At 34.7% G+C, this 27,963-nt stretch overlaps 1 protein-coding gene across 1 annotated transcript in view; it reads left to right on the forward strand.

The window, feature by feature from the left end:
• Positions 1-27,963, forward strand: part of SH3KBP1 (SH3 domain containing kinase binding protein 1) — a 445,745-nt gene that overhangs the window by 381,170 nt on the left and 36,612 nt on the right. Inside the window, 3 exon segments of the mRNA XM_074300969.1 lie at positions 344-395; positions 2,800-2,880; positions 5,080-5,239. Coding sequence (XP_074157070.1) covers positions 344-395; positions 2,800-2,880; positions 5,080-5,239 — 293 coding nt within the window.

Genomic DNA, 27,963 nt, shown 5'->3' on the forward strand with positions numbered 1-27,963 from the left:
CTATTTTGGTGGCGGGTGCTTTGTGCATGTTGGTTTTATGCCCTTTTTGCTGAGCCTGGCTTTTTCCAGAAGATTGCTACAAATTTAGAAATAGGGAAATGGTATTGCATTTGTCAACTGGAGTTTTGTTTTGCAGGCTGAATTAATTTTAGTGCTTGTGTGAGGTGCCAAACACTCACATCCCTAGAGAGTGGGTTGCTCAATTTTTTTTCTCTCTTTTTTTTTTTTTTTTGGTGACTCTTTGGTCTTGTCCAAACTGTAGTAAAGAAATCTATCTGTAGTTCTAAGGAGTAAATGGGTATGCCAGTGGCCTCATGTTTTGTGTTTTTGATTAATTTTTCAGAGACCTAAGAAACCACCTCCTCCATCAGCTCCTGTCATCAAACAAGGAGCAGGTAATGTACCTTTCAACCTTTTTTTTTTTTTTTTTTTTTTTTTTTTTTTTTTTTTAATTAATTGTTTTCCTGTTTCTTTGTCAAATTGAGGTTATGTCAGACAGAGAATGAGAATATGTAAAACCTACTTAATGTGCTAGGCACTTTTACAAATATTTCATTTAATCATCCCAATTAATTCTGTGAGGTAGGTGCTATTATTTTTTCAATTTTACAATTGAGGAAACTAAGGCAAACTTTTTCAGGATGACACAGCTAGTAAATGTCTGAGGTTGGATTTGAATTCAAGTTTTCCCAACTCCAGTGCTTAACACAATTCCAGGCACATAGTAGGCATTTAATAAATGTTTATTGATTAATTGACTCCAGGCCAGCACTCCATCTACTATGCCTTTGCCCTCCAAATAGCCTTGGAAGCAGTTATGATTTGAAAAGAATTTGACAATCTGAGCAATTATAGTTTGAAAAAGGCTATAGATTCAAGTAAGAAAAGCAAAAAACAAAAAACCACTTATTTTTGGTAGGTGTATGTTTAATTTTTGGAGCAAAATGTCCTTCAGCCTTCCCCCACGTAAACAGACACAAACACTTCCCACTATCACCATCACCATCATCTTAAGAGGCAATAAAGGTCGCCATACTAGTAATGACAACAATAGGTGACATTTCCATTACTTTTTAATGTTTGCAAAGTGATTTAATTTTCAATCGATGTTCACAACCACCTTTGTAAACTAAGTATTATTGATATCATCAGAAAAAAGATACAGGTCCAGAGAAACGGAATGATTTGTCTATGGAAAGAAATGTGAGAAGCAGAGTTTTAAAGCCCAAGTCCCTTTGAACTAAAAAGTCTAAATATTCTTTCCATAATACCATGCTGTCAGAAAAAGGGCACGACATGGGATAAATCACTTTACTTCATGATCTATGAAGTAAAGGGGTGGACTATATGATTTCCAAGGTCCCTTCCAGCTCTGATATTCTGTATTCCTTTCTCTTCTGTCTCACAAAAGGGATCCCTGTTTTTCCACACAATGTGAGTTAATTTAGTTAATAATTCTGTCCATATGTGATTTATCTAGAGGCTTATTGTGTATCTGGGGGGGAAAAGTTTTTGTTTTGTTCAAACCTGTTATTTTGTTGGAGGCAACTGCCATTAAGAAAACTCCCTTTCTGAGTACAGATTGTCTTATAGTCTGTGGCACTAAGAAATTAAATGATTTTTCCCTAATATGTGTCAGAAGCTGGACTTAAATAATCTTTTTTTTTTAACCCTTTTTTTTTTCTCTACCAAGCCCATCTTTTTGACTCCAGATACTATACCATGCTAACTCCCCATTGAAAAATTAGTAATTTAAAACCTCTCTCTCTCTACTAAATTCAGAGGTTCCTTTGTGTTCTTCTTTTGTTCCCCCCCCCCCCAAATTTTTTCTAGCAGTAATGGCTTAGTGCCCTGATTGTTCATCTTGAAAAGATTCCAGTTTTTGTGTTGCTTAGACTAGTCTGAAATTTGTCAGTGTTGTTTAATCCTTGTAGAATAGGACTGGGGAGAAATATTGGCAAAATCAGTACCAGGAGCTTGAATGTCATCTCAGTGTGATTGGCTAAAGATGCTGTCATTTTAATTCACAGTAAATTCTCATGCACAGAAATGATGCTATATATTTGACCCAATAGAATTCATTTTTACAAAGCAAAACAAAACCCAAACATCTATAAAGAACACTTCATTTTTGAATAAATCATTACATTTTCCTTGCTACAAATAAAGCTAAAGGCTGATATTTGCAAGGGAGAAAAGAAGGAAGGAATCCTGAGTTTGTTTTCCTCAACATTTTCGATTTGAAGTGCTCAGTCACTCACTGATTTTTGTTTGTCATGCACATGCAATTTAAAGCCATTCTTTAGAGGAAAAGTGCTACAATATAGCATAATACCAGAAGACTTTCTGACTTAATCCAAACCCTTTTCTCATTCCCTTGGTCACAGCTGATGGTTAAAAAGATTAAATCCTGAAATGTGATAATTAGATCTATTTTGTCGCCATTATTGTTGGTGTGGAACAGTTTAACTTTGCCACCTAGTGGCTGTTATATTGTAAATATTTTATTGGACTAAAATTATGCCTGTCCATTTGATTATTTTCCAAAGGCATGGAGGAACAGGGGGAAACAGAGGAAAAAGGAGAGAAAGAGAAGAAAGAAAGGAGGCAGATAGAGGAAAGATAATGAATATACAGAGGAGATAATGATCTGTGCAGTAGATCTGAAATGTAGAATATTCTTATATGTTGAGTTTAGGGTTAGATTCCCTTTGTGATCTTTCCTTAGTATCTGATTCCTTCAGTATCTTTGCTGAGCTATTTATTTTTATTCACGACCAGGATTATTTTTTTCAATAGGCACAACAGAACGAAAGCATGAGCTTAAAAAGATACCTCCTGAAAGACCAGAAACTCTTCCAAACAGAACAGAAGAAAAAGGTATGGAATCAATTCTCTATTGGCCTTTCTTAGAGTAGTGGATGAAGGGAAAATTTGGTCCCTGATCCATTTAGAGATGTTTGATTAATTTGCTTTTCCTTGATGACCCTAATTATTCTGTAAGTTCTATGAGAGCAAAAATGATGTTTTTTCCTTTTAATATATCCGAAACATCAGCACACAGTAGTTTCTTATTATGTTTATGACTGACAAGTTAACTTTTTTAGGAACTGTGTCATGGTAAATAGAAGAAAATTAGGTAATGGCTCTTTAAGTGTGAACTTCTTTGGACCAACAAGATCTCTAGAAGAGCTTTAGTTATTTCTAGATTATAAGCTTCTTGAAGGCAGGGAACTCTTATCTTACATTACTTGAGGTCTTCCCACATTGCTTAACTCTTTTGCTTTCATATGACATGTGTTTAGTAAATGTTAAAAGGATGATAATTTGAATGGATTTCAAAAGTTACTCTAATTAGACACTAAGGCTGTTGAGGCAAAAATCATATGTTCAGGTCTGATTTATGACATTTCTATTCAAGGACAAATTGTATAGCATTATTTTTCTTTATTAAATTTTATTTTTTAATGGTTGAACACTTATTTTCTCTTCTTACCTCTTCTATTGGAATAAGAAAAAAAGTACAAAATCCTTGTAACAATAGCTTTTCTTTTCAAAGGGATTTCATACGCATATTGCCTCTTTTGTACCTCACAATAACCCCATGGAAAGGGTGCTAATGTCACCATTTTGTAGCTGAGGTGATTGAGATTCTAAAAGATGAATTCAAAGGATTTCACTTGAAAAAAATGGACATATATATATATATATATATGTATGTTCATGTTATATATGTATATACTATACTGTTATATAACATATAATTGTATAATTATAGTTCTATACTAAAGCTATAGTATAGAATTATAAATAATATATATTTATCATGTAGACTATAGTAATTTATTGCAATACATTATATTACAGTAATATTTTGTGACATCTTAAATTTGGATAGAGTCTCATAAAATTGTACATGATTCATCTTACTAGTGGAATAATTTGAAAAAAATGTCATAGGTAAAAACCTGTGCTAAAAATAATCAACTTCAAATCAGTAAATATTTATTCAGTGCTTACTCTTTGCAGATCACTGTTCTGAGTCCTTAACCTTAGAAAAATGACAAGCTATATATCCCAAGTAGCTGATCAGAGAACAATGATTTTGCTTTCTTGTTACAATGAATTCTGTACAACAAATACACCTACACAATAAGCATTTTCTCTATTCTACTCTAGTTTGCCAACCATTATTAAAGAAAGAACTTGATAATATAAACAAAACAAAGATGGTAAAATGCCCGAATCACCTGTAGATTATGTGTCTGTCTCTCACAGACAACCCCTTACCCCCACCCTCCTAAATGTGAATGAAATATCCTCATATATAATTATGTAATGTGATTATAGAATGACATTATCTTTTTCTAGTAAATGTATTTATTTTTCATACACATTACTTTCTGAAGTATATTGAGAAAGAAAAATCAGAGCAAAAGGGAAAAACCATGGAAGAGAAAAAAAAAATCAGAAAAAAAGAAATGAACATAATATGTGTTGATTTGCATTCAATCTCCATAGTTCTTTTAGATGCAGATGGCATTTTCTGGCCAAAGTCTATTGGGATTGCTTTAGATCACTGAACCACTGAAAAAGACCAAGTCTTTCATAGTTGATCATCGCACATAGAATGACATTATTATTATTATGAAAAATATACTTTTACTCATTGACTCTATTTATTATAATTTGATTAATAAGAGAGAAAATCTCTCTCTAGTACAGGGATTTAACTTAAGGTCCATGAACTTTAAAAAACAGATATTTTTGAAAATTATTTTAATATAATTGGCTTCTTTTATAATCCTAGATATTTTATTTTATGGTTTTGAGAATATTTTGAGAAAGGGGGATCCATGAAACAGGAAAGATCAAGAATCCCTGCTCTAGTGTAAAGGTTGGGCCTGGGGAAGACAATAAAAAGTAAATGATGCTTATCCAATTCCTTAATTTCTTGAACATAAGCAGTCATTTGTTTGCCTAGTTCTCATATAAGGGAAAAAAATACTGTTAAGTGCTTAAGAAGTACACTTCCTAATATAGATATTTTCTTTGTGAATTCTTAAAAATGATTTAAAGAAAGACCAGAGAGAGAGCAAAAACTGGATTTACAGAAGCCTTCTGTTCCTGCCATCCCTCCAAAGAAACCTCGACCACCCAAGACCAATTCTCTCAGCAGACCTGGTGCACTGCCCCCAAGAAGACCAGAAAGACCAGTGGTGCCTGTGACACATGCCAGGTATTCAAGACTATTACTCTAGACGGCGTCTGGCTTGTTGGTTATCAGCCAAACTTGTGCAGAATGTAGAGCGAACCATCTCTCTTTGTTACAGAGCCTCAGAGGGATGTGGCAGGGTCGGAGGAGGTGGGGAAGGGAGTATATTGTGTATGTGTCTGTCTGTTTCTCTCTCTCTCTCTCTTCCTCTCTGTTTTCTTCCCTCCCTCTTTTTCTTTTTTCTCCTTTTCTCTCTTTTTCTCTGTCTCTTTCTCTCTCTGTTTTTCTCTTTTTTTCTCTCCCTGTCGCTCTGTCTCTTTCTTTCTCTCCTGCCCTCTTCCTCTCCCACCCTGCTGTCTTTTTGTGTCTCTGTCTCTCTCTCTCTCCACCCCCTTCCCTGCACTTTTTCCCTTCTCTACCATCATATATCCCCAGTGTAGAAAATTATACATAAAGAAATTTCTTATGTCTGTATGCTGAAAGATTAAGCAGTTCACCCTTAGGGCTTGCAACAAGTATGTTTTGAAGACTAGACTCAAAGAGTTCTTCACAACTCCACCCTCTATCTCTATGTCCACCATGAGAGGTTGAAAAATTTTTTTTTCTGGGGGTGCTGGGAACTGCCATTGAAAGATTCCTTCTATCACCACATATTGATATTTACTAATAATTTGAGAAAGCTGCTTGTTCCATTCCAGGACACTTAAGTCTTTAGAGTGCACATAGCTTCTGCTAATACAAACCATAGCCCCTCTACTCCTCAGAGATGAAGCTCACAGATTGCTTTAGGAATGACCCAGTGACCATACTTCTGGTGGTGAACTTCTCTGGGCCAGTCTTCTGATGACAGACAGTCTGTCATTCACTGGCAAATCAGTATAGTATTACAAGTAGCAGTTCCTTCCACCATTAGAATGTCATAAAGAAATAATTCCAATAGGATTTTGTTACTTTATAGTATAGATTTGTTATTAAATATTTTAATGCAAAATTATCTTAGTTGGGGCAACTGTATATGAAGTCCTCTACAGCTTGCAGACCAAATCCAGCCCTTCTCTGAGAATTAAGAATAGCTTTTACATTCTAAAATGCATTTTCTTACTATTTAAACACTTAAAGAATACATTTTTAAATAATTTTAAATTAAATCTATTTAAAAATTTTTAAACTTTATTTTAAAATGAAAAAAAAACTTCACACTATAGCTCATTAGCTATACAAACAAAGGCCTTGAATTATTTGGGTCCTCAGGCCTTAGTTTGCCAATCCCTGATCTAGATGGATTTCATTAAGGTCTCTCCCAACTCTAGACGTATACTCTTAATGATCCTCTATGGATATAACCACATATAGAATTTCTAAGTAGTTAGTTGTCCTTTTTTCCTTCTTCAACGTAGTTTCTTGTCAAGTTGTGATATGTTCAAGTTAACACAAAGCAGAACAGACATTCCTTCCCTTTAAGTGAAAAAATAGCTTGTACAATTTTGCAAGTCCATCTAAATGAATCAACATCATTGTCACAACATTTCAGTACTTTTGACACTTCTAAGTAAAAAGTTTGATCAGGGAAAATTCAGTTAAGGCCATCCAAATATACACAAAATTTTAGAGCACTGGATAGTTTATTGGTGTTGAAAGTGTTTTTCAGTAGACTTTGAGTGTATGGATGAATGGATGAGCATGTATACTCACACATCCCCCTGACTTTATATGAGTCCAGGCTTCAAACTTCTATTCGATGGGGGCCAAGAACAAAGTTATCAGAGTCAACTTGGCTAAATCTATGTGAACAGTAACTACTGTAAGTGTTTCTGGATATATATATATATATATTTGGCACAGCGCTCAATTTCCCACAAACCCTCTTAAAAAGTACCTTCCTTGGAAATGCACACACAAAAATCTGCTTTCTTACATGATTATATCTGGTAGTAGAAGCTCCGTGCCATTTTTGAATTTACCAGGGTTATATAAATCAATCAATAAAAATGCTCTACATTGTTGTTGATTAAAGAAATGCAAATTAAGACAACTCTAAGGTGCCATTTCACACTTCTCAGATTGGCTAAGATGACAGGAAAAGATAATGATAAATGTTGGAGGGGTTGAGAAAACTGGAACACTAATTAGTGGAGTTATGAATTGATCCAATCATTCTGGAGAACAATTTAGAATTATGGCCAAAAGGTTAACAAACTGTGCATATTCTTTGATCCAGCAGTGGTATTACTGGACTGATATCCCAAGGAGATCATAAACAAGGGACAAGGACCCACATGTGTGAAAAATTTTGTAGCAGCTTTTTTTGTAATGAAAAAGAATTGGAAACCAAGTGGATGTCCATCAGCTGGAGAATGGCTGAATAAGTTACAGTATATGAATGTTATGAAATATTATTGTTCTATAAGAAATGATCAGTAGAATGATTTTAGAGAGGCCTGGAGAGACTTACATGAAGTGATGCTGAGTGAGAAAATTGTACACAGCAACAACAAAATAATGTGATGAACAACTATAATGGACTTGGCTCTTTTCAACAATGAGGTGATTTGGCTCTTTTCAACAATAAGGTGATTCAAGGCTATTCCAATAGACTTGTGATGAACAGAGCCATCTGCGTCCAGAGAGAGAGCTGTATAGATTGAATGTGGATCAAAGTGTAATGTTTTCACCTTTTGTTGTTTGCTTGCTTAGGCTTTTTTCTTTCTCATTTTTTTTCCTCTTTGATCTGCTTTTTCCATGCTCTATCATTTTATTATGTCTTTCAGTATTTTATATGAATTTTTTATTTATTATTTGTTTTGTCATGGTAATATTCCATTACTTGCTATGATTCAACCATTCCTTAATCATTGAGGCCATATTTTATTTCAAGGTTTTTGTTATAAATATTGCCATTTTGAATATTTTTATATGTAAAAACATAGCTCGTCACTACCTCCTTTGGGGTATAAATACTGTCATAGGATCACTAGGTCATAGGACATGATTTTTAGAAGTAATTATCAAAAACTTGCCTAATTCCATTTGGTTTTTCCAAATTGGCTAATCCACTAATAGAGAAGTACTGTGTCCATCTTCCCACTTTCAATATTGAACTTTATTTTCTTTTGCAATCTTTGTTGTTTTATGGGTATAAGGTGATAAAACGGTTGGTTTAATTTTTCTGTGATTATTAAAATGAAATGGAACCAGTTTTCAGATTGTTTTTGATAGTTTTGTATTCTTTTACAAACTATTGAAGACATTTCAATAATTCAGGAAATGTTTTTTCAATGTAAGGCTCTGAGGTAATTGCTAGAGAATAGAAAGACAGAAAATACAATAGTCTCTACCCTCAAGGACCTTCTATACTACTTTTTTGCATTTAATTTTCAAGAATTATACTAAGGCTAGTTTAATAAATATAAGTACTAGATAAGAACCTATTATTATGGTTTGTTATATAATTTATTGTATAATATTGTTACTATATAAGTGATAACATTTATTGCTTCTGAGTATTTTGTGAAATTTTTTTTATCACATAGAATACTGTTTCTATTTTTTTTAAACTTAGGCAAAAATTTCCACAAAATCCTACTTTAAATTCTTCTGGTGGCATGGAGTTAGGCAATCATGAGTTCTTTAAGATCATGATTATAGAATGTCATTTCTTATAGATTTTACTATGCAGAAAAAGGCTTTTGAGTTTCACCACTCTAGTGGACCAGATATTTTTTCTGAAAAAGTCTCATTAAATATGGAGAGGTACATCCCTAATGGTTTCATCACTTGATGATAAAAGTTTTTGGCCATAGCAAGTCATGAAACAAAGAAAATAAATAGCCTTCATTCCTGTGCAGCACCATTAGTGATGGATGCAGAAGGAAGGAAAAGATGCCAGAGGGTGCTAAGAATCACAGCATTTATATGCTGTCAACAAATTTTTACATGAATATTGGAACTATCAAGGGAAGATCATTGCCAAATGGACAGAGATAGACATGTTGCATGAAGAACTATATCAATCTTATTTCTCTTGACATTCTTGGTAAAATGGACTGGTACCGAAGGCTCAGTCTGATTCAGACAAGTCTGATGCTTTAAGTCTGGTATTAGAACAAAATAAATGCTCATAGTCCATTTAACAAATCAAGTCAATAAGCATAAATTTAGTCCTTATTGTGTGCCAGGTATTGGGGATATAAAGAAATGCAAAGATGTTCCCCGTTCTCAAGAAGTTCACAATGGGAGAGCCAACATGCTAGAAACTAAGCACAAACAAGAAATTCTTTTTTTTTTTAAATAATTTTTATTATATATATTTTTATAATATTATCCCTTGTATTCAGTTTTCCAAATTATCCTCCCCTCCCTCTACTCCCTCCCCCCGATGACAGGCAATCCCATACATTTTACATGTGTTACAATATAACCTAGATACAATACATGTGTGTAAATACCATTTTCTTGTTGCACAATAAGCATTAGATTCCAAAGGTACATGTAACCTGGGCAGACAGACATTAGTGCTAACAATTTACATTCACTTCCCAGTGTTTCTTCTCTGGGTGTAGCTACCTCTGTCCATCATTGATCAACTGGAAGTGAGTTGGCTCTTCTTTATGTTGAAGATTTCCACTTCCATCAGAATACATCCTCATACAGCATTGTTGTTGAAGTGTACAGTGATCTTCTGGTTCTGCTCATTTCACTCAGCATCAGTTGATGTAAGTCTCTCCAGGCCTCTCTGTATTCCTCCTGCTGGTCATTTCTTACCGAGCAATAATATTCCATAACCTTCATATACCACAATTTACCCAACCATTCTCCAACTGATGGACATCCATTCATCTTCCAGTTTCTAGCTACAACAAAAAGAGCTGCCACAAACATTTTGGCACATACAGGTCCCTTTCCACTCTTTAGTATTTCTTTGGGATATAATCCCAGTAGTAGCGCTGCTGGGTCAAAGGGTATGCACAGTTTGATAACTTTTTGGGCATAATTCCAGATTGCTCTCCAGAATGGCTGGATTCTTTCACAACTCCACCAGCAATGTATCAGTGTCCCAATTTCCCCACATCCCCTCCAACATTTGTCATTATTTGTTCCTGTCATCTTAGCCAATCTGACAGGTGTGTAGTGGTATCTCAGAGTGGTCTTAATTTGCATTTCTCTGATCAGTAGTGATTTGGAACACTCTTTCATATGAGTGCAAATAGTTTCAATTTCATCATCTGAGAATTGTCTGTTCATATCCTTTGACCATTTATCAATTGGAGAATGGTTCAGTTTCTTATAAATCAGGGTCAGTTCTCTATATATTTTGGAAATGAGACCTTTGTCAGAACCTTTGCTTTTAAAAATATTTTCCCAATTTGACAAACAAGAAATTCTTGAGATAATTTCAGACGAAAAGCACTAAGATGGAAGACTAAGAAAGGCTGCTTATACTTCAACTGGCATTTAAAGCAAGTTAGGAAGTAAGAGATGAGAGAGAGAGTTCCAGGCATAGGGGATAGCTCCAAAAATGCATGGATAAGAATATGAGGTCTTGTTTAAGGAATGGCAAGAAAGCCAAGAAGCTTAATTAGCCAAAAGATAATTCAGCAATAATATACCAGTGATTGAGATAGAGGGCCAACCCCTCATCTCCTTATAGAAGTGTGGCTGGTCAGCAGGATGTATCTGGAATAGTGAGTAAGATGGATGTGAGATATCTGCCCTGTCTGGAGGACAATGACTCCTTGTAGGGTTCTGGGAGTCCAGCCAGTCTCATCAGTGATCCTAGATTGCTCAAGTTTAAAAGATAGCTTCCCTGCCTTTTTAAAAAAAGAAGTAGCTTAACATACATGGAAGATACTTTTCTGGCAAAGGTAAGGGGATGGCAGGTAAATAGCTACCATGCTCCACAGCTGCCTTCATGATATTAGCAGAAATTAAGGAAGTCTCAGCTCATTAGGTGAGAACATGGACTAGTTAATAAACATGGCTGAATGGGTTGCAGAACTTTCAAGATAAAAAGATCACAAATCCTTCTATTTGAATATTTAGTAAACTTGACAGAAAACTGATGTTAAAAAAAAAAAAACGAGCAGCTAAGTCGTTCATAATAATAATAAAAAAAACTATTATGTTCTTTGGCAGGAAGATTTTCTGTAGAAATGAATAAGTCAAAGATGGTATCTTTTGAGTACCTGATATAGACAGCAAAGTACTTTGGAGAAAAAAGAATTTTTCAAGAGCGCAAATAGTTTCTAATATATGTAGAGGAGGAAGTCATCTAAGTAAGCCTTGATGTGAAAAGATAGTAAAGCCTGCCAACTTTGACTAGACACATTGAACAAAGAGTCAAAAATCATATTAATTTCATTATTTAGACCGTTCAAGCAGTAATACTTAATAATATCCTCTAAGGTAAAAATAGAGCCCTTCAGAATTCTTTATCCTTATTACTTAATGAGGTCTGGTTTTCCAAACTATTGGTTTGGTTTCTGAATAACAACTTATTTAATAGACTCTGAATTTCTATGTTCATTTTTGTATTTTTTTTTGCTCACCTTTTTATTTTCCCCTCTTGTATGTTTTCCTACAATTTAAGTTTTCATACTTTTTATTTGTGGCAGAATTGAGATTTTTTTCAAAAACCTCCCCTACACTTAGTGGTTTATTAGAACCATGTTCCATGAAGAATGATATTTTTAAAGTCTGTATTAAAAAAAATCAACATGAACAAAAATGGTATAGCAGTTAAGTATGGATATTTTCTAAAATACATATGCTCCCTTCCCACACGCAACAGCCGGGGAACAGATGAGTGAGAGAGATAACTTTGTGGATCTCAGCTTTCCTATCGGCATTTCTAAGTGACCTTGATAGGTCACCCAAAAAAGTCTCACCCAATTCCTATAAATGACCCTTGGAAATTTGCCTGCCTGTAATTGGCAGAAATGGATAGGGCTGAGGAATAATGTGAAAAAAATAGAAGCTCCATCTACATGCTCTGTTTTATCTTATGTTTTACTTAGGGGAAAATAATATTTCCTCTAGACTTTCTTGGCCTTTCAAATTGCTATTTGTGCTTACTGGAAATAATTTACATAATGCCTCGTTTTCATGTGTGGGGACCATTTTACTTTGTACCTTTCTGGTCATCTTCCCCAATATGATTCAAGTATATCTTTCCAGACTTACCTCTTTCATTTATTCATTCATTCTTATTCAGTAAGTTAACTTAGTTCATTAGTTTTGTGGGTCCTTAATTTTTCTGATGTAGTACTCCATGCAGTCATGAAGATTGCAGTCCATCTAGTGCTTTTCATCTATAGTAACTCTTGTCCATGTCTTCCCTTAAATCCTCCATAGGGAGCCTATGGTATAGGCCAGGGGTGGGGAACCTTTTTTTTCCTGCTAATGGCCATTTGGATATTTACAACATCATTCTGTGGATCATACAAAATTATCAACTTATACAACTCAAGGAGTGGGAGATTGCTCTACCTGGCTTTCAGCTCATCATCGTCTGCAGTAGCTTAACAAATGATTTCACAGGCTTTATATGACCCATGAACTGTGTGTCCTCCACCCCTTTGATAGCCCTTCCACTGAATCTTTCCATCTGATTTGATTTCCAGAGCTTGTAATGTTATTTAAGTTTAGTTTTAGTTAATATTTCTTATTAACTGTTTTATAAAGAAAACAAACTTCTTGGTTATGAACCAGAGTTTGGAGAAAACATATGCTTTGTGGTTTGGCTCATGAGACCGTGTCAAACAAGGTCCTTGCTGACATGGACTTATATCATAGGTTCATGTCTTGAGTAAGAATTGAGTCTGTTGAAGATTGAATCTGTGAACTGAATCTCATGAAAAGACAGTGAGATGTATGCACAACTTACAGCTATTTTTAACAGAGTTATCTGCCATCTTCACCTTTGTCTTTTTAACTTCTTTGTAAAACCAAAAATAAAAACTGGACAACATTTCTGTGTCTTATTATCCCAATAGGAATTAGGAAAAAAATTGATTAGGAAACAATGGACTGAATAAATCACCAATTCTATTGTGAAAGTTTGATGGATCCTTCAGAGATGGCTTTTCTAGAATAATGGAATGGTTTTCTTAAGTTTGGTGTTTAAAGACTTAAAACTGCTTTTGCCCAAGAGATCAAGAGCTGGATAAAAATCTTCACATTAGGTTTTTGATTGGAGGACACCCCTCATCTTACAAATATGTTCACTTGTTTCCCTGCTCTGCATTGTAATGTGTTTTTGAAAGTACCACACAGGGAGATAAATGTCTGATTTTCTTGAGAGGTTTTTAGCTTAAGGCAAAAATTAAAGAAATGTTAATGTACTAATGTCAACTAAGTTATTAGAAAAATGAGGATGTCTCTCTTGAGACTAACCTACCTGCAAAGAAGTTAATTTTCTTCTCTAGATTTGGAAAGATTTCAGATTGTCTAAGCTGTTTAGTATACAAATATGCAGAAGATAATCTCCAAGCTAATGACAACTCAAATGTATAACTATAATACTGCCCCAAAGCACAATTTTCAGAAAGGGCTTCTTTACCCATTGTAAATTGCAAAGTAAATGAACCTCAAGGGAGAACAGGTCCTCATGTATATTCCATAAACGATAAGGTAAATACCTAATTTTGACTAAGCTTAATGTTCTCCAAAGCCCTCAAGAACACACTTGAATTTTACTGTACTGAAACCAAGAGTCAAAAAATAAGAGATTCAAGTACTTGTTTGGGGCTCTAAGAATTAAGCTCAATTCATCCCAGCAGGGCCCTCACTTTTCCCACCCCAAAAACTTTGCAATTGGAAGGTGGGTTTAAAAATCTTTTCCAGCTCTAATATTCTGTGGTTTTATAGTTATCTGTTTCTTATTTTTCCAACATTAGGGGAAAAAAAAGACAAGTCCTTGATATGGAGAATTTTTAAAATGGAGTTAAGGAATCAAATAATAAAGTGAGAAGCTCCATGTTCTCTCCCATCCCCCTTTAAAAAAATTTTTTTTAAAGGTTTTGAGAGCTCACTTCCCAGTCCTTGGAATTTCATGTTGTATATCAATCTCTTTTGGTTTCTTTTATTCTGTTAATTAGCTTAGGAATAAAATCATGGAATCTTATCTTCATTGAGTCTATAGTCTTCTGGGAAGTCTTGTTTACTTAAAAAGAAAAAATCCTCACCCAGAGATAGGATGAATTTTGTTATATACATTATATACATGATATAAAACCGCATGTTAAGAATGGTCCACATTCCCTGATAAACGTATTCAAACAATTTTTTTTGGATTTGAAGTAAAGTTTGAATCTCAGTGCCATGTCTACTTGTTACCCATATAACTTTGAGTAAGTGGCTTAATCCTATCTGGGTCTAAATTTCACACCTATAAAATTAGACTAGATAATTTCCCAATTTCCTTCTATCTTTATGTCCTGTAAGTGTCACAGACAACCAGAATCACTAAGTGGGACATTAAGAAATGCACATAGCTGTATAACCCAAGCCGATTACTCCTTCAAGTGGGATCTGATGAAGTTTTTCAAAAGGGACACAGACAAGGAGTAGGCTGGAGCTTTCATGAGCCAATTATTAAATTTTCTGTGGGAGCATTTATACTTGAGAAATTGGCAAGTGCTACAAATCCGGGTTTGATTTATTGTTTTATTGATTGTTTAGATTTAAAGTGATGGGGAAATGCTAATGAGTAAATTAGATTTACAAGTGTGTAATTTTTTGGTTGTTAAGACATTTACACATCCATGGGCACCTACCAGTAGCTGGAGAATTCAATCCAATCATTTAAAGTGACTTCTAGTGTCATAAGATGCTGGGTGAATACGAATTGCAGGGTAAGCGAAACTCGCCATCCCCGGACTTGGTCTGCTGGCTCAGGACCCAGATTAGACATTGGAATTTCTAATTAAGTCATAAGCCTGGTTCCGGAGAGCCAGTGTGTTTTCTGACAGTTCTACAGATCTGGCCTAGGAACGGGGAAATTTGGTACCAAATTGAGTGGGGATTGCCCCATTATTTTTTTACTTTGCTCTTTGGGAAATCTCCTCCACCAACCTATAAATAGCCAAACTTGTTTGTGCATATCTAAGCAAGGACACAGTGAAAGAGGACAGCTGCCTGAGAAAAATCATCCTAGTTCCTGTTTCCTATGCCTATGGTTCATGACGTCTTAATATTTAACTAGGAGATTTCGTGCGATCAAAGAGTATCCGTGATTTTCTTAGGACAGTTTTGACTATCAGGTAGGTGGATGTGCTGGAACTCTGCAAAAGCTAGCAGTAACCCTATTTCTGGAGCTCTTTTTTTTTAATGGAGGATATTTGGGGGGAAAGTATATCCTTGCCCTCTGGTTAATCATTTAAGAGAATAAATAATATGACTGATACGGAAGAACGTGGTCCTGAATTCTAGTCTTGCCTTCCCTACTTAGCATATATGTAATCTTGGGAAATCACTTAGCCATTTGAACTCTCAGTTGCTTTATTTGTAAAAGGATACTTGCACTACTGACTCATCTGTTTATCATGAGGGAAGCCTCTATAAATTTTGAAATGTCATATAAATGTGATTTGTGACACCTGCTGTAGCTGAGCTGCTGGTGGAGACTTCACAGAGAAGAGGACATCACTTAGGATTGTTTGTTTTCCTTAAACAAATGTTGGCGTTCTTTTTTTGCTGTTGTTGTGGCCATTGCTACTGTTCTTTGGATTTTGGTAGGAAGAGCTCTGGGAACTGGGAGATGTGGATTCTATCCAGGCTTTGTGACCTTGAACAAAATCTATTTCCTCCTACTTTTAACTAGATCAGTGTTAATTTAATTGAAGGTTCCTTAGGCTTGATCAATGCGTGGATACATATTTAAGAAACTAGAAGTTTACAGGCTTTATCTTACTACTAGCATCTTTGGGTATAGGATACCTTATAGAACATTTTGGAGCCAGAGGTCATCTTAAAGGCCTCTGCTGGAGTTGTAAGCTAAATATTTATAATTTTATATTTTAGCGTGGATATAATTGACATAGAATTTCATTATTGGAAGCAGAATGTTATGGTTCTCATAACTTTTCTTCATTGTATACTTACTTGCAATGGGGATGTGGATAAGGACTGACCTATGACTTTATTGGTAGAAGGAACTCCGGGATGTCAGGTGGTGGAGTGGACAAGTTTGGAGTGTGAAAGGTCTGATTTCAAATTTTATCTCCTACTTAGCTGTGCAACCCTGAATAAAGCACTTAAGCTCTCAGTGGCTTTCTCCTCATTTGTCAGAAACAGAGGTTGGACTTTTAAAATCTTTTTTTCATCATTAAATAGGTGCAGTAATTTCCACAGAACTCACTTCACAGGGTTTTGTAAATTTTTCATGCATACAAATAATATAAGTAAGCAAAGTGCTTGGCAAACTTTAAGATGCTATCAATAAATGTCAGTTATTATTATTATGCTTTTCTCATCTTTTTTGGAATTTGGATAGAACCGGTCTCATTCTTGATATTAGGCCTCTCTTTAAAGGAATAGCATGATAGTGGATGCTGGATAAGTTACTCTCTCTATAAGAATACAGGTGATCTCTAGAGTCAGTGGTGCTAAACTCAAATAGAAACTGATTCATGAAAGCCCACATATTAACTTAGAAATCCCCATCTTAACATTGTTTTATGGTGTACTACATTTTTATTTATTTTGTTAAACATTTCCCAGTTACATTTTAATCTGATTCTGGCTTACTCATTGACATCTCTTTCTGAGGTCCCTTTCAACTTCATGTTCAGTGATCTAGAGTTTTTTGTTTGTTTGTTTGTTTGTTTTAGCATTTATTTAATTGAATTTAGTGAATTCATCACTGCAAAGCCTATTCTGATTTTTAAAAAATTATTGAGTTCATATTATAGGGCCCTTAATCCATCATCCCAGAATGAACAACAATTAAGGATTATCACTTAGCCATCTCCATGAGAGATAGATCACTCATCTCCAGAATTTTCTTTGCCACCTCTTGGACCTCAGTAAAATATCAGCTTGGGCTAACTTAGGCTAAACTGGACCCTGCTGTAAAGCATATGTTTTCAAAGTCTATATAAAACTTACACCTTTCTCATCAGCTTCTGTATATACTCCTTGGATCTCATATCACTTATCAGCTGTGACTATGAGAAACAAAACCATCTAGATAGACAACTTAGATTTTCTTTAGGTAAGAAGTTTGATATACATAATACTCTGTATATAATGTGTGTATATGCATACACATACATATGTATGTGTATATTATACACATGCATATATATACATATGTATGTATACATTCACATATATATGTCTGTGTTTATGTGAATATACATTTGTATACGAGATTTGGGGACCCTGGTTTACAGAGTATCCTTAACATGCTGTTGTAGCACTTGAGTATTCACTTTGTGTATTAAACCCTAAACTAGAAATTAGGAGTCTGAAAATCCACTGCAGGTTCTGTTAGTGTCTTTTTGAGTGGTTCTGGGCCATGCAATGTTCTGCTTTGTGTTTTATTCTTTCTACCCAAGAAGTAAAAAAGAATGTTCTCTCTCAGCTATCCAAATCATTAAAATTTTTATAAGGATATACTTCCGACTCCATAAAATTATATAGTATTTTGAACTTTTTTTTTTCACTTAATAAACAAACATTTGTTTCCTACTCCATCTATCATCCCATTACAAAACAAACAAACAAACAAAAAAAGACAATCACCTTGTAACAAAAGTGCATAAAAACACACAAATTCCAACATTGGCCATGTCCAGAAAGGTATAGATTTCCTTCCTCTCTTTGAATATGTCACCTCTCTGTTAGGAGTTGAATAGCCTGCTTTATCAAAACTCCACCTGTATCCTCTAGAATCAACCAGTCATTGCATTGTTCAGAGTTCTTAAGTCTTTCAAGAGATTTTTATTTCTAATGTTGTAGCATATAATGTTTTTCAAGAATAATAATTATAATAATCATGGAGCTTCTTTGACTGAAAACTTTCAAGAGAAATACCTTAAATTTTCTTTATTCCCCTACAGGACTTAAAAACCATATAGTATTGCTGCTAGAGTTTTTTTTTTTTTTTTTTTTTTTTTAATATTGTTGTTGTTCAGTCATGTCTGACTCCTCGTAACCCTATTTGGGATTTTCTTGGTAAAGGTACAGGAGTGATTTCCGTTTCCTTATTCAGCTCATTTTACAAATGAGGAAAAAAAGTTCGATGACTTACCCAGATTCACATGGCTAGTGTCTGAGATCAAATCTGAACTGAGGAAAATGAATCTTCCTGACTCCAGGCCTGGCACTCCATCCACTACACTATTTAGTTGCCCCCAGAAAGGTCCCTAAAGATCACCTATTGCAAGCTACTCATTTTACAGAGGAAGGACCCAAGGTGCTAAAAGCGTGACTTATAAGTCATAATGGTAAATTAGTAAGACAGTCAGGCTTTAATCTTAGACTCAAGTCCTCTGAATCCAGATTTGATCCTCTTTCTAGTTTACCATACACTGCCTTTGAATTACTAACAGGAAAGGGCCTAAATTATATTTTTCCCCTCCAAATACAGTAATACCATTTAATAAATGGAAATGCTATTTGTTTTGGCAGCCTCTGAGTTTGTGGCTACTATTTAAGGACTGCATCTTAATTGATAATGTCAGTAGCTTCAAACATGTGCTTCAGGGAAAAAAATCCAGAAGTTCTATTTAAAAGAATGCATTAGCATTGTTGTAAGATCCTATAAATACATTAAGGGGAATTTACAAATAGACACTTTAAAAAATCACTTCCACACCTACAGTCTGATCATTGTCAAAACACCAGCTGCAGTCCCCCTACTTAGAAGGATCAGAACCTTTTTTAGAAACACCTACAGTGTTGTTTTTTGTTTTTTTTCTTCCCTATAGGAGATTCTTTCAGCCTAGAGTTTGTGACTGGCTCTTCCCTTAATAGATTATAGGTCAGCAGAATTAGAAAAATGTAAAGCACAAAACACATTTTCTGACATGCCAACAGCTTGGGTCCTTGTGAGAAGGAATTGGAATGGGTAATGAAATTTGTTTCCAATTCTTAAGACTCCTAGCTTAGCTTTAAAGTCATATTGCTTCCAGAAATCAGGACAAGCAAATTCCCATGAGTCTAAGTCATCAAGCAGGGTTATTTTCCCTCTACTTCTAAAAGCATGGAAAGGGCAGACTGTTGTGCTAATGTAAATGTAAATGTATAATGTAAATGCCGGGTTAATCTCTGAATCCAACCCTGACTCATGTGCATAGGAATGATAGAGAATTAAGACTAAGGTTAGGATAAAATGCTAAACCTATGCTCAGATCATTTCTGGGAGTTTATTCCTAGTAAAGCTCTTACCACAAATATATAAGTCCCATCCAGAGCTTGGACTAAAGGGAATTATGAAAGTGACTCCCTAACATAAAACAAAGGATATTTTAAAAATATTTTTAATGCAAGTGCATATTCTTTTCTTTTTAATGTAAGTGCATATTTTTTCCTTTTTCTTCTTCTCTTCCCTCCCTTCCCTTCCCCTCTTTTGTGCTTTTTTACCTTTTAATAGTATTTTATTTTTACAATTACATGTAAAGATAGTTTCCAATATTCATTTGTGTAGGATTTTGAGTTCTAAATTTTTTCTCCCTTCCTTATCTCCCTCTCCCTACGATAGCAAGTAGTGTGATACAGGTCATACATATGCAATTGTTTTAAACATATTTCCATATTTGTCAGATTATGAAAGAAAAATCAGACAAAAAAGGAAAAAAATGATGAGAAAGAATAAGCAAACAAAAGAAAATGAAAATATTATGCTTTCATCTGCATTCAGACTCGATAGCTCTTTCTCTATATGTGAGTTACAATTTTCTTCCCAAGTTCTATAGAATTGTCTTGGATTATCGCATTGCTGAAAAGAGCTGTTAATCATCACATAATCCTGCTGATAATTATGTAAAATATTCTTTTAGTTCTGCTCACTTCACTCAATATTGGTTCATATAAATCTTTTCAGACTTTTCTGAAATCAGCCTGCTCATCATTCCTTATACAAAAATAATATTCCAATACATTCATATATCATACCTTATTCAGCCATTTCCCAATTGTTGGGCACCCACTCAATTTCCAATTCCTTGCCACTACAAAAAGAGCTGCTGTAAACATTTTTGCACATCTGGGTCCCTTCCTGGGATTGTATTTGGACAAGATATTTAGTTTGGGAGTGATGGATGGGGTTCAGAAACAGATCTGCCAGTCTGCCTCCCTAGGATGATAGGGTATATATTGTGGATTTTATGCTGCCTATATATGGAAGATCCAATTTTTTCTTTCTTTTAAATATGTATATATTAGTTTGTTCTGCCTTCCTTATTCACCGTCTGACTCCCAACATGGGGCTACTGAACGCTCAGATTGAGGCGGGGTTTGCTCCTTATTCATGTACCTTAGGATAGTTCTGACTAGGCAAAATATAAATTTTGGTTACGGATAAGCTTTTGGTATTTAATGTATTCAAACAAAGATAGGACTTCCTAGATACAAATGTAATTTAAGCAAATTCTATTACATCTTTTGTGAATGTATAGTACCCAGTTATTTAGACTCAGGCAGTACTAAAATGATAAAAGTGAAAAGCAACTGCTTTATCCTTTTCCTAACACTGGAAAAAAAAGGATAATTTATGAAAAATTAATGTTTTTCCCCTCATTAATGTTTCTTCTAAATCCTTTTCTTTTGGAGGATTAAACCCTTTCTACAAATTAATATGTGATAAGGCCCTAATAGAATCAGTGAACAAATACAATATATTCAGTGAACTATTTCTAGTCATTTGGTTTGGAAATTAGTTGTTTAAAAGAAAATGCAATTTTTTTATTCAAAACAATTTTTTTAACTTGACAAATATTAATAACTTGAACATTTTTACATAGAAAAAAAAGTATGTGACAACACAAAGTAAACTCAGTTTGGAGTTATTTTTTGAAAATAGTAATTGTATATTCAGTTCATCATGGGCAGCTCGGTGGCATGGTGTAGATAGTACAAGACCTGGAGTCAGAAAAACCCTTCTTGCTGCCTTCAAATTTAACCTCAGAAACTTACTACGTGACCCTGGGCAAGTCACTTGACCCTATTTGCCTCAGTTTCCTCATCTGTAAAATGAGCGGGAGAAGGAAATGGCAAACCACTCTGCCATTTATCTATCTTTGCCAAAAAGACACCAAATGGGGTTATAAAGAGTGAGAAATTAATGAAAACAACTGAATAACAAAAATGTTCATCACAGGTCCAAAATTTTTCCTGTTTGTTTATGTTTCCCTATGAACTCCATTCTGTATATTTTTAAGGGCTTCACTGAACTTTCTTCCTTCCTTCCTTCCTTCCTTCCTTTCCTCTTTTCCTCTATCCCTCCCTTCCTTTCCTCCCCCCTTTCTTCTTTTTTCTTCCTTTCTTCCCTCCTTTCTTTCCCTCCTTCCTTCCCTCTTTCCCTCCTTCCCTGCCTTCCTTCCTTTCCTCCTTCCTTTCTTCTCTCCCTCCTTTTCTCTTTCCCTCCCTTCCTTCCTTCTTTTCCTTCCTCCTTTCTTCCCTCCTTCCTTCTCTCCTCCCTTCCTTTCGCTTCCTGTTCTCTCTCCCCTCCCTCCTTTCCTTCCTTCTCTTTCTCCTTCCTTCCCTTCTTTCCCTTCCTCTCTCATTCTTCTCTTTCCTTCCTTTCTTCTTTTTTCCTCCTTCCTTCCTTCTCTCTTTTCTTCCTTTCCTTCCTTCCTTTCTTTCTTTCCCTTCTTCCCCTTCTTTCTTTCTCTCAGTCCTTTCTTCTCTATTTCCCTCCCTCCTTCCCTTCCTTCTTTTCCTCCTTCTTTCCCTTCTTCTTTCCCTTCTTCTTTCTCTTCCTCTCTCTTCCCTCCCCTCCATTCCTTTCCTCTTTCTTTCCCCTCTCCTCTCTCTTTACCTACCATTCTAATTTACCATTAGAGTAAATATTACTTAGGTAATTGAAGACTAAACAATTTAGTGTTGGTAAATTAAACTTAATGCCTTAAGTTGAATGAGAAGTGAGATTATTACCTGTGAGTTCTCCCTAAAATCAATCAAGTCAACAAGCATTTAAGTGTCTTCTATGTGCTAAGAATTGTGCTAAATGCTGGGAATATAAAGAAAGGCACAAAGCAGTAGTCCACCTGAATAACATAACAGCCAAACTTTAGACCAGATAAATTGGAGATGATCTCAGAGGAAGGCACTAGCATTAAGGAAGATTGGGAAAGGCTTCTTGTAGAAAGTGGGATTGACAGCATCCCTGCCAGAGTACGAGTTGAAATTGAAATGAAAAAGTCTGGTTCAGATCTTGCCTCTGACTCTAGTTGTGTGATCATAAGCCAGACACTTCCCTGAAATTCAGTTCCTTCATCTGTAACACTGCAGTCATAATGCCTTTAGTGTTTTAAGTAAGGTGCTTTGAAAACTTTAGAATGCTCCTTAAATATCAATTATTATAATTTTGTTATTTAATCATTTTTAATTATATCTGACTCTTCATGACCCCATTTGAAATTTTCTTGGCAAAAATACTGGAATAGTTTGTCATTTCCTTCTTCAACTCATTTTTATAGATGAGAAAACAGGTTGGTAGGATTAAGTGACTTATCCAGTCACAGAACCAGTAAAAGTATGAGGCCAGATTTGTTTGTTCTTCAGACCCCAGGCCTAGCATTCTATCCACTGAGCCACCTAGCTGCCCCCTCCCCCAAATTATATTAATATAATTAATTAATTAATTAATATTAAAGCAAAAAAGAACTGAGAATCTGACATAGCACAGTTTGGGCATGCTCTGAACACACTGTAGCTATAATTATCTTTTTTTCTTCAGAATTCGGTTCCTCTTTCCTCATGTTCCAGCCAAAATCCCATCTTTTATCAGAAGCTATCAAAATTCCCCTTAATTCTAACTCCTTCTCTGTGTTGATTGCCTCTGGTTATCTACTATATTACTTCTTTATGTTACATAGTTATTTGCATTTTGTCTCTCCCTTTAGACTAAGCTCTCTGAGAGCAGAAACTGTTTTCCCTTTCTTTTTATTCTTAGCACTATCCCTAGTGGCTGGCACTTAATTAATTTTATTGATTGTCTGACTTCCAGTGGAACCAGATGCTGGGAAAAAAATGATGGTCATAGTGAGGACCAACAATTTCAAGACACCCCCCCCCCCCCCCCCCCCCGCTTCAACCCCAGCTTAGGTCCAAAAATGAGGTTTTCTTAAGGCAGCTCTCCTGGGACTGTTTGCCAATTCTAAAGGTTCATGATGCAATTTAACTGGCATCTATATTAGTCCTGGATGCCCCCTCCACATTCATATTCTTCTATTCACCAAACTCCAAGGTTCATAGCCTTGTTTGGAAAGTACAATTCCTGAACTACTGTGAATGAGGAATAGAAATATGAAAATTTGTTAGAGAACAGAACATTACAATGGGAACCCCCAAGAACTTTGTTCCTTTCCTAAACATTTTGGAAGAAAAAAAAGAATGGAGAGGAGAGAGATTCCTCAATTCATATTAGGGGATTTGGGGCCAAAATTTCACATTTATAAACTAAGTTTATATATATATTTTATGTTTCTGAACCAAGAAAATATCTTTGAATTTGTAAGGGACAGTTACAAAATTCCTTTATATATTAAAAAAAACGGGTTTGAGTTTTTGTTGTTGTTGTTGTTTTTGTTTTTGATGCATTTTGCTCTTTCCATCAAGGAGAGACATGACAGCAGCTACCAGCTCTAAGATCATATAGTAGATTATGATTGCCCTTTTTGGGATCCATGATGTATCCATGAGGATCCCCTCAAACAGCTCATAGGAAAGATTTATGGAAAACTTGAAAGATGGCTTTTTAAAGGTACAAGGGATGTATGATTTTTTTCTCAATAGTTTTTTATTTTTCCAAATACATGTAAAGAGAGTTTTTGTTATTCATTTTTGAAATACTTTGTGTTTCAGTTTTTTCCCTATTTCCCTTACCTTCCTCTTCTCCAAGACAGCAAACAATCTGATATAGATTAAATATATGCAGTCCTTTTAAACATATTTCCATATTTGTCATGTTGTACAAGAAAAAATCAGACTAAAAAAGCAAAAAATATAAGAAAGAAAAATCAACCAACTAAACAAACAAAAACAGATGAAATAATATGCTGCCAACCACATTTAGTCTCCATAGTGTTCTCTCTGAATGCAGATAGCTCTTTCCATCACAGTTCTATTGGAATTTGCTTGAATCACCTCATTGTTGAAAAAAGTCAAATCCATTACAGTTGATTATCACATAATCTTGTTATTATGTATAGTGTTCTTTTGGCTCTGCTCACTTCATTTAGCATCAGTTTTTGAGATCTTTCCAGGCTTTTTTGAAATCTTCATATGCTATTAACTTATTCAGCCATTCCCCCAGTGGGGAGCATCCACTCAACATTTTTGCACATGTGGGTCCCTTTCCCTCTTTTATGATCTCTTTGGAATACAGGCCCAGTAGAGACACTGCTGGATCAAAGGGTATGGCACAGTATGGTAGTCCTTTGGACATAGTTCCAAATTGCTCTCCAAAATGGTTGGATCCATTCACAATTGCACTAATAATATATCAGTGTCCAAGTTTTCCCACATCCCCTCCAACATTCATCATTATCTTTTCCGTCATCTTAGCTAATCTGAGAGGTGTGTAGTGGTATCTCAGAGTTGTCTTAATTTGTATTTCTCTGATCAATAGTGATTTAGAGCATTTTTTTATATGACTCAAAATGACTTTAATTTCTCCACCTGAAAATTCTCTGTTTATGTCCTTTGGCCATTTATCAATTGGGGAATGACTTTCATTCTTATACATTTGAAAGATTTCTCTATATTTAGAAATGAGGCCTTTATCAGAAACACTAGCTGTAAAAATTTTTCCTTAGCTTTCTGCTTCTCTTCAATTTTGGAGACATTAGTATTCTTTGTGCAAAAACTTTTTACTTTAATGTAATCAAAATTATCCATTTTGCATTTCACAATATTCTCTAGTTCTTCTTTGGTCATAAATTCTTCATTTCTCCACAGATTTGACAGGGAGACTATCCCTTACTCTACTAATTTGCTTATAGTCCTACCCTTTATGTCTAAATTGTGAACCCCTTTCAACTTTATCTTAGTATAAGGTATTATATATTGTTCAATGCCTAGTTTCTCCCATATTATTTTTAATTTTCCTAGCAATTTTTGTCAAGTAGTGAGTTCTTATTCTAGAAGCTGTAGTCTTTAGGTTTATCAAACAGTAGATTACTATACTCTGACTATTGTGTCCTGTATATCTAATCTGTTCCATTATTAATCCACCACTCTATTTATAGCCAATACCAAATAGTTTTGATAACAGCAACTTTATAATATAGTTTTAGGTCTGGTACAACTAAGCCACTTTCCTTTGCTTTTTTTTTTTTTTTTTTTTTTTTTTTTTTTTTTTTTTTGCTAATTCCCTTGATATTCTTGATATTTTATTCTTCTAGATGAATTTTAATGTTTTTTAGCTTTGTAAAGTAAATTTTTTGGCAGTTTAATTGGTATGGCACTGAATAAATAGATTATTTTAGATATCAGCTTGACCTACCCATGAACATTTGCTATTCTTCCAGTTGTTTAGATCTAACTTTATTTGTGTGAAAAGTATTTGTAATTGTGTTCATATAGCTCCTGGCTTTGTCTTGGCAGATAGATTCCTAAATATTTTATATTGTCTACTTTGTTGGTGACATATAGCAATACTAATGGCTTATGTGAGTTTATTTCATATCCTTTATATATGATTTGTTTGATTTTTCTTTCTTATAGTTTTATCCTTTTTGGTCTGATTTTTTCTTGTACAACATGACAAATATGGAAATATGTTTAAAAGGATTGCACATATTTAATCTGGATCAGATTGTTTGCTGTCTTGGGGAGGAGAAAGGTAAGGGAGGGAGGGAAAAAATTGGAATACAAAGTTTTTTTAAAAAACAAATAATGAAAACTATCATTGCATGTATTTGGAAAGATAGAAATTATATTTTATGTGTGGTTTATATCAGTTTGCTAAAGTTGTTAATTATTTCTAATAATTTTAAGTTGATTCTGCAGGATTCAAGTAAATATATCATTTTCAAAGAGTAATAGTTTTGTTTCTTCATTGCCTATAATTCCTTCAGTTTCTTTTTCTTCTCTTATTGCTAAATCTAACATTTCCAGTACAATATTGAATAGTATTGGTGATAGTAGGCAACCTTGTTTCATTTCTGATCTTAGTGGGAATGCTTTTATCTTATTCCTATTGCATATAATGCTTGCTGATGGTTTTAGACAGATGCTACTTACCAATTTAAGGAAAATTCTCATTTATTCCTATGCTCTTTTGGTGTTGTTTTTTTTTAATTAGGAATGGGTGTTGTATTTTGTTAGATGCTTTTTCTAAATCTATTGAGATGAAGATATGATTTCTGTTAGTTTTGTTATCGATATGGTCACTTATACTGATAGTTTTCCTGATGTTGAATCAGCCCTGCAATCCTGGTATAAAGGATTTGTGATTTGTAAGGAAACTGGGCTAATTAGTTATATGATTCTCAATTTTTATAAATGAGGATTTTTTTTTTTACCCTTTAATTTACATAACGAGCCTTTGCCCTTTTCCAAATCAGTGAGCAGGAAGTTTTAGGTGCCACATTTGCAATTTATGGAAAATAATAAAACTTGCCCCATGTGAATGTGCAGTGAAGTTATCTATGTGTGCCCTTTTATATAATGAAGTGTTTGTTACTTGTGAGGTGATTCCTGAGGGAAGATGACTTCTCCTTCAGATAATGGGCATGTAGGTTCTCATCTACTTTCCCCCAAGAGTATTCTAATCTTTCCCACTAGGTGCCATATTAATACCCTGCCAGGTTTCAGCATGACATGATATAACTGTCAACATTTCAAAAGATGTTCCACTCACAGGCTACCCAATCTTTCACAGCAATAACACACATTTTTATTTTTTATTTACTTTTTTATTACAGCTTTTTATTTTCAAAACATATGCATGGATAATTTTTCAATATTGACCCTTGCAAAACCCTGTGTTCCAAATTTTCCTCTCCTTTCCCCAACCCTTTCCCCCAGATGGCAAGTAATTGAATATACATTAAACATGTTAAAATATGTGTTAAAGTCAATATATGCAATATATATTTATACAATTACCTCAGCACATTTTTTTTTTTTTAATCAGAGTTCAAGGAAGCTAGCTTTTGATGAGTAAGACTAGCCAGGCTTATTTTTAGATGGAGTCCTTTCTCCTGCTGCTGTTCAACTTCTCTGATTTTGTAAAGATAATTAAATTGTGGGCTGGGTCCCGTTACATTTCACCCGATTTTCATGGTTGAATGCCATGTATTTTATCTTAAGATTTCATTCCTGAAACAGTGCTGTGTACGGTGGTAAACATTTGTCCTCAAAATAGGCATCTTTCAGAGCCATGTGTCACAGAGAGAAAGAGTACAGTACATTGACCAGGCTGCATCAAGATAAAACTAATCCTTGTGGCAATGAGACTGGTTGGCAGCAGCTTTCTGTGACAAGTGATTGCGTGGGCTCAATGATTTTTGTGGAAGTATAAAGTTCCATCTCCTCCACATAAAATACTCTCATTAATGGGTTCAACACAAGAAGGG

The sequence above is a fragment of the Sminthopsis crassicaudata genome, chromosome 3 (assembly GCF_048593235.1).
Source record: "Sminthopsis crassicaudata isolate SCR6 chromosome 3, ASM4859323v1, whole genome shotgun sequence".
NCBI classification, from domain to species: Eukaryota; Metazoa; Chordata; class Mammalia; order Dasyuromorphia; family Dasyuridae; genus Sminthopsis; species Sminthopsis crassicaudata.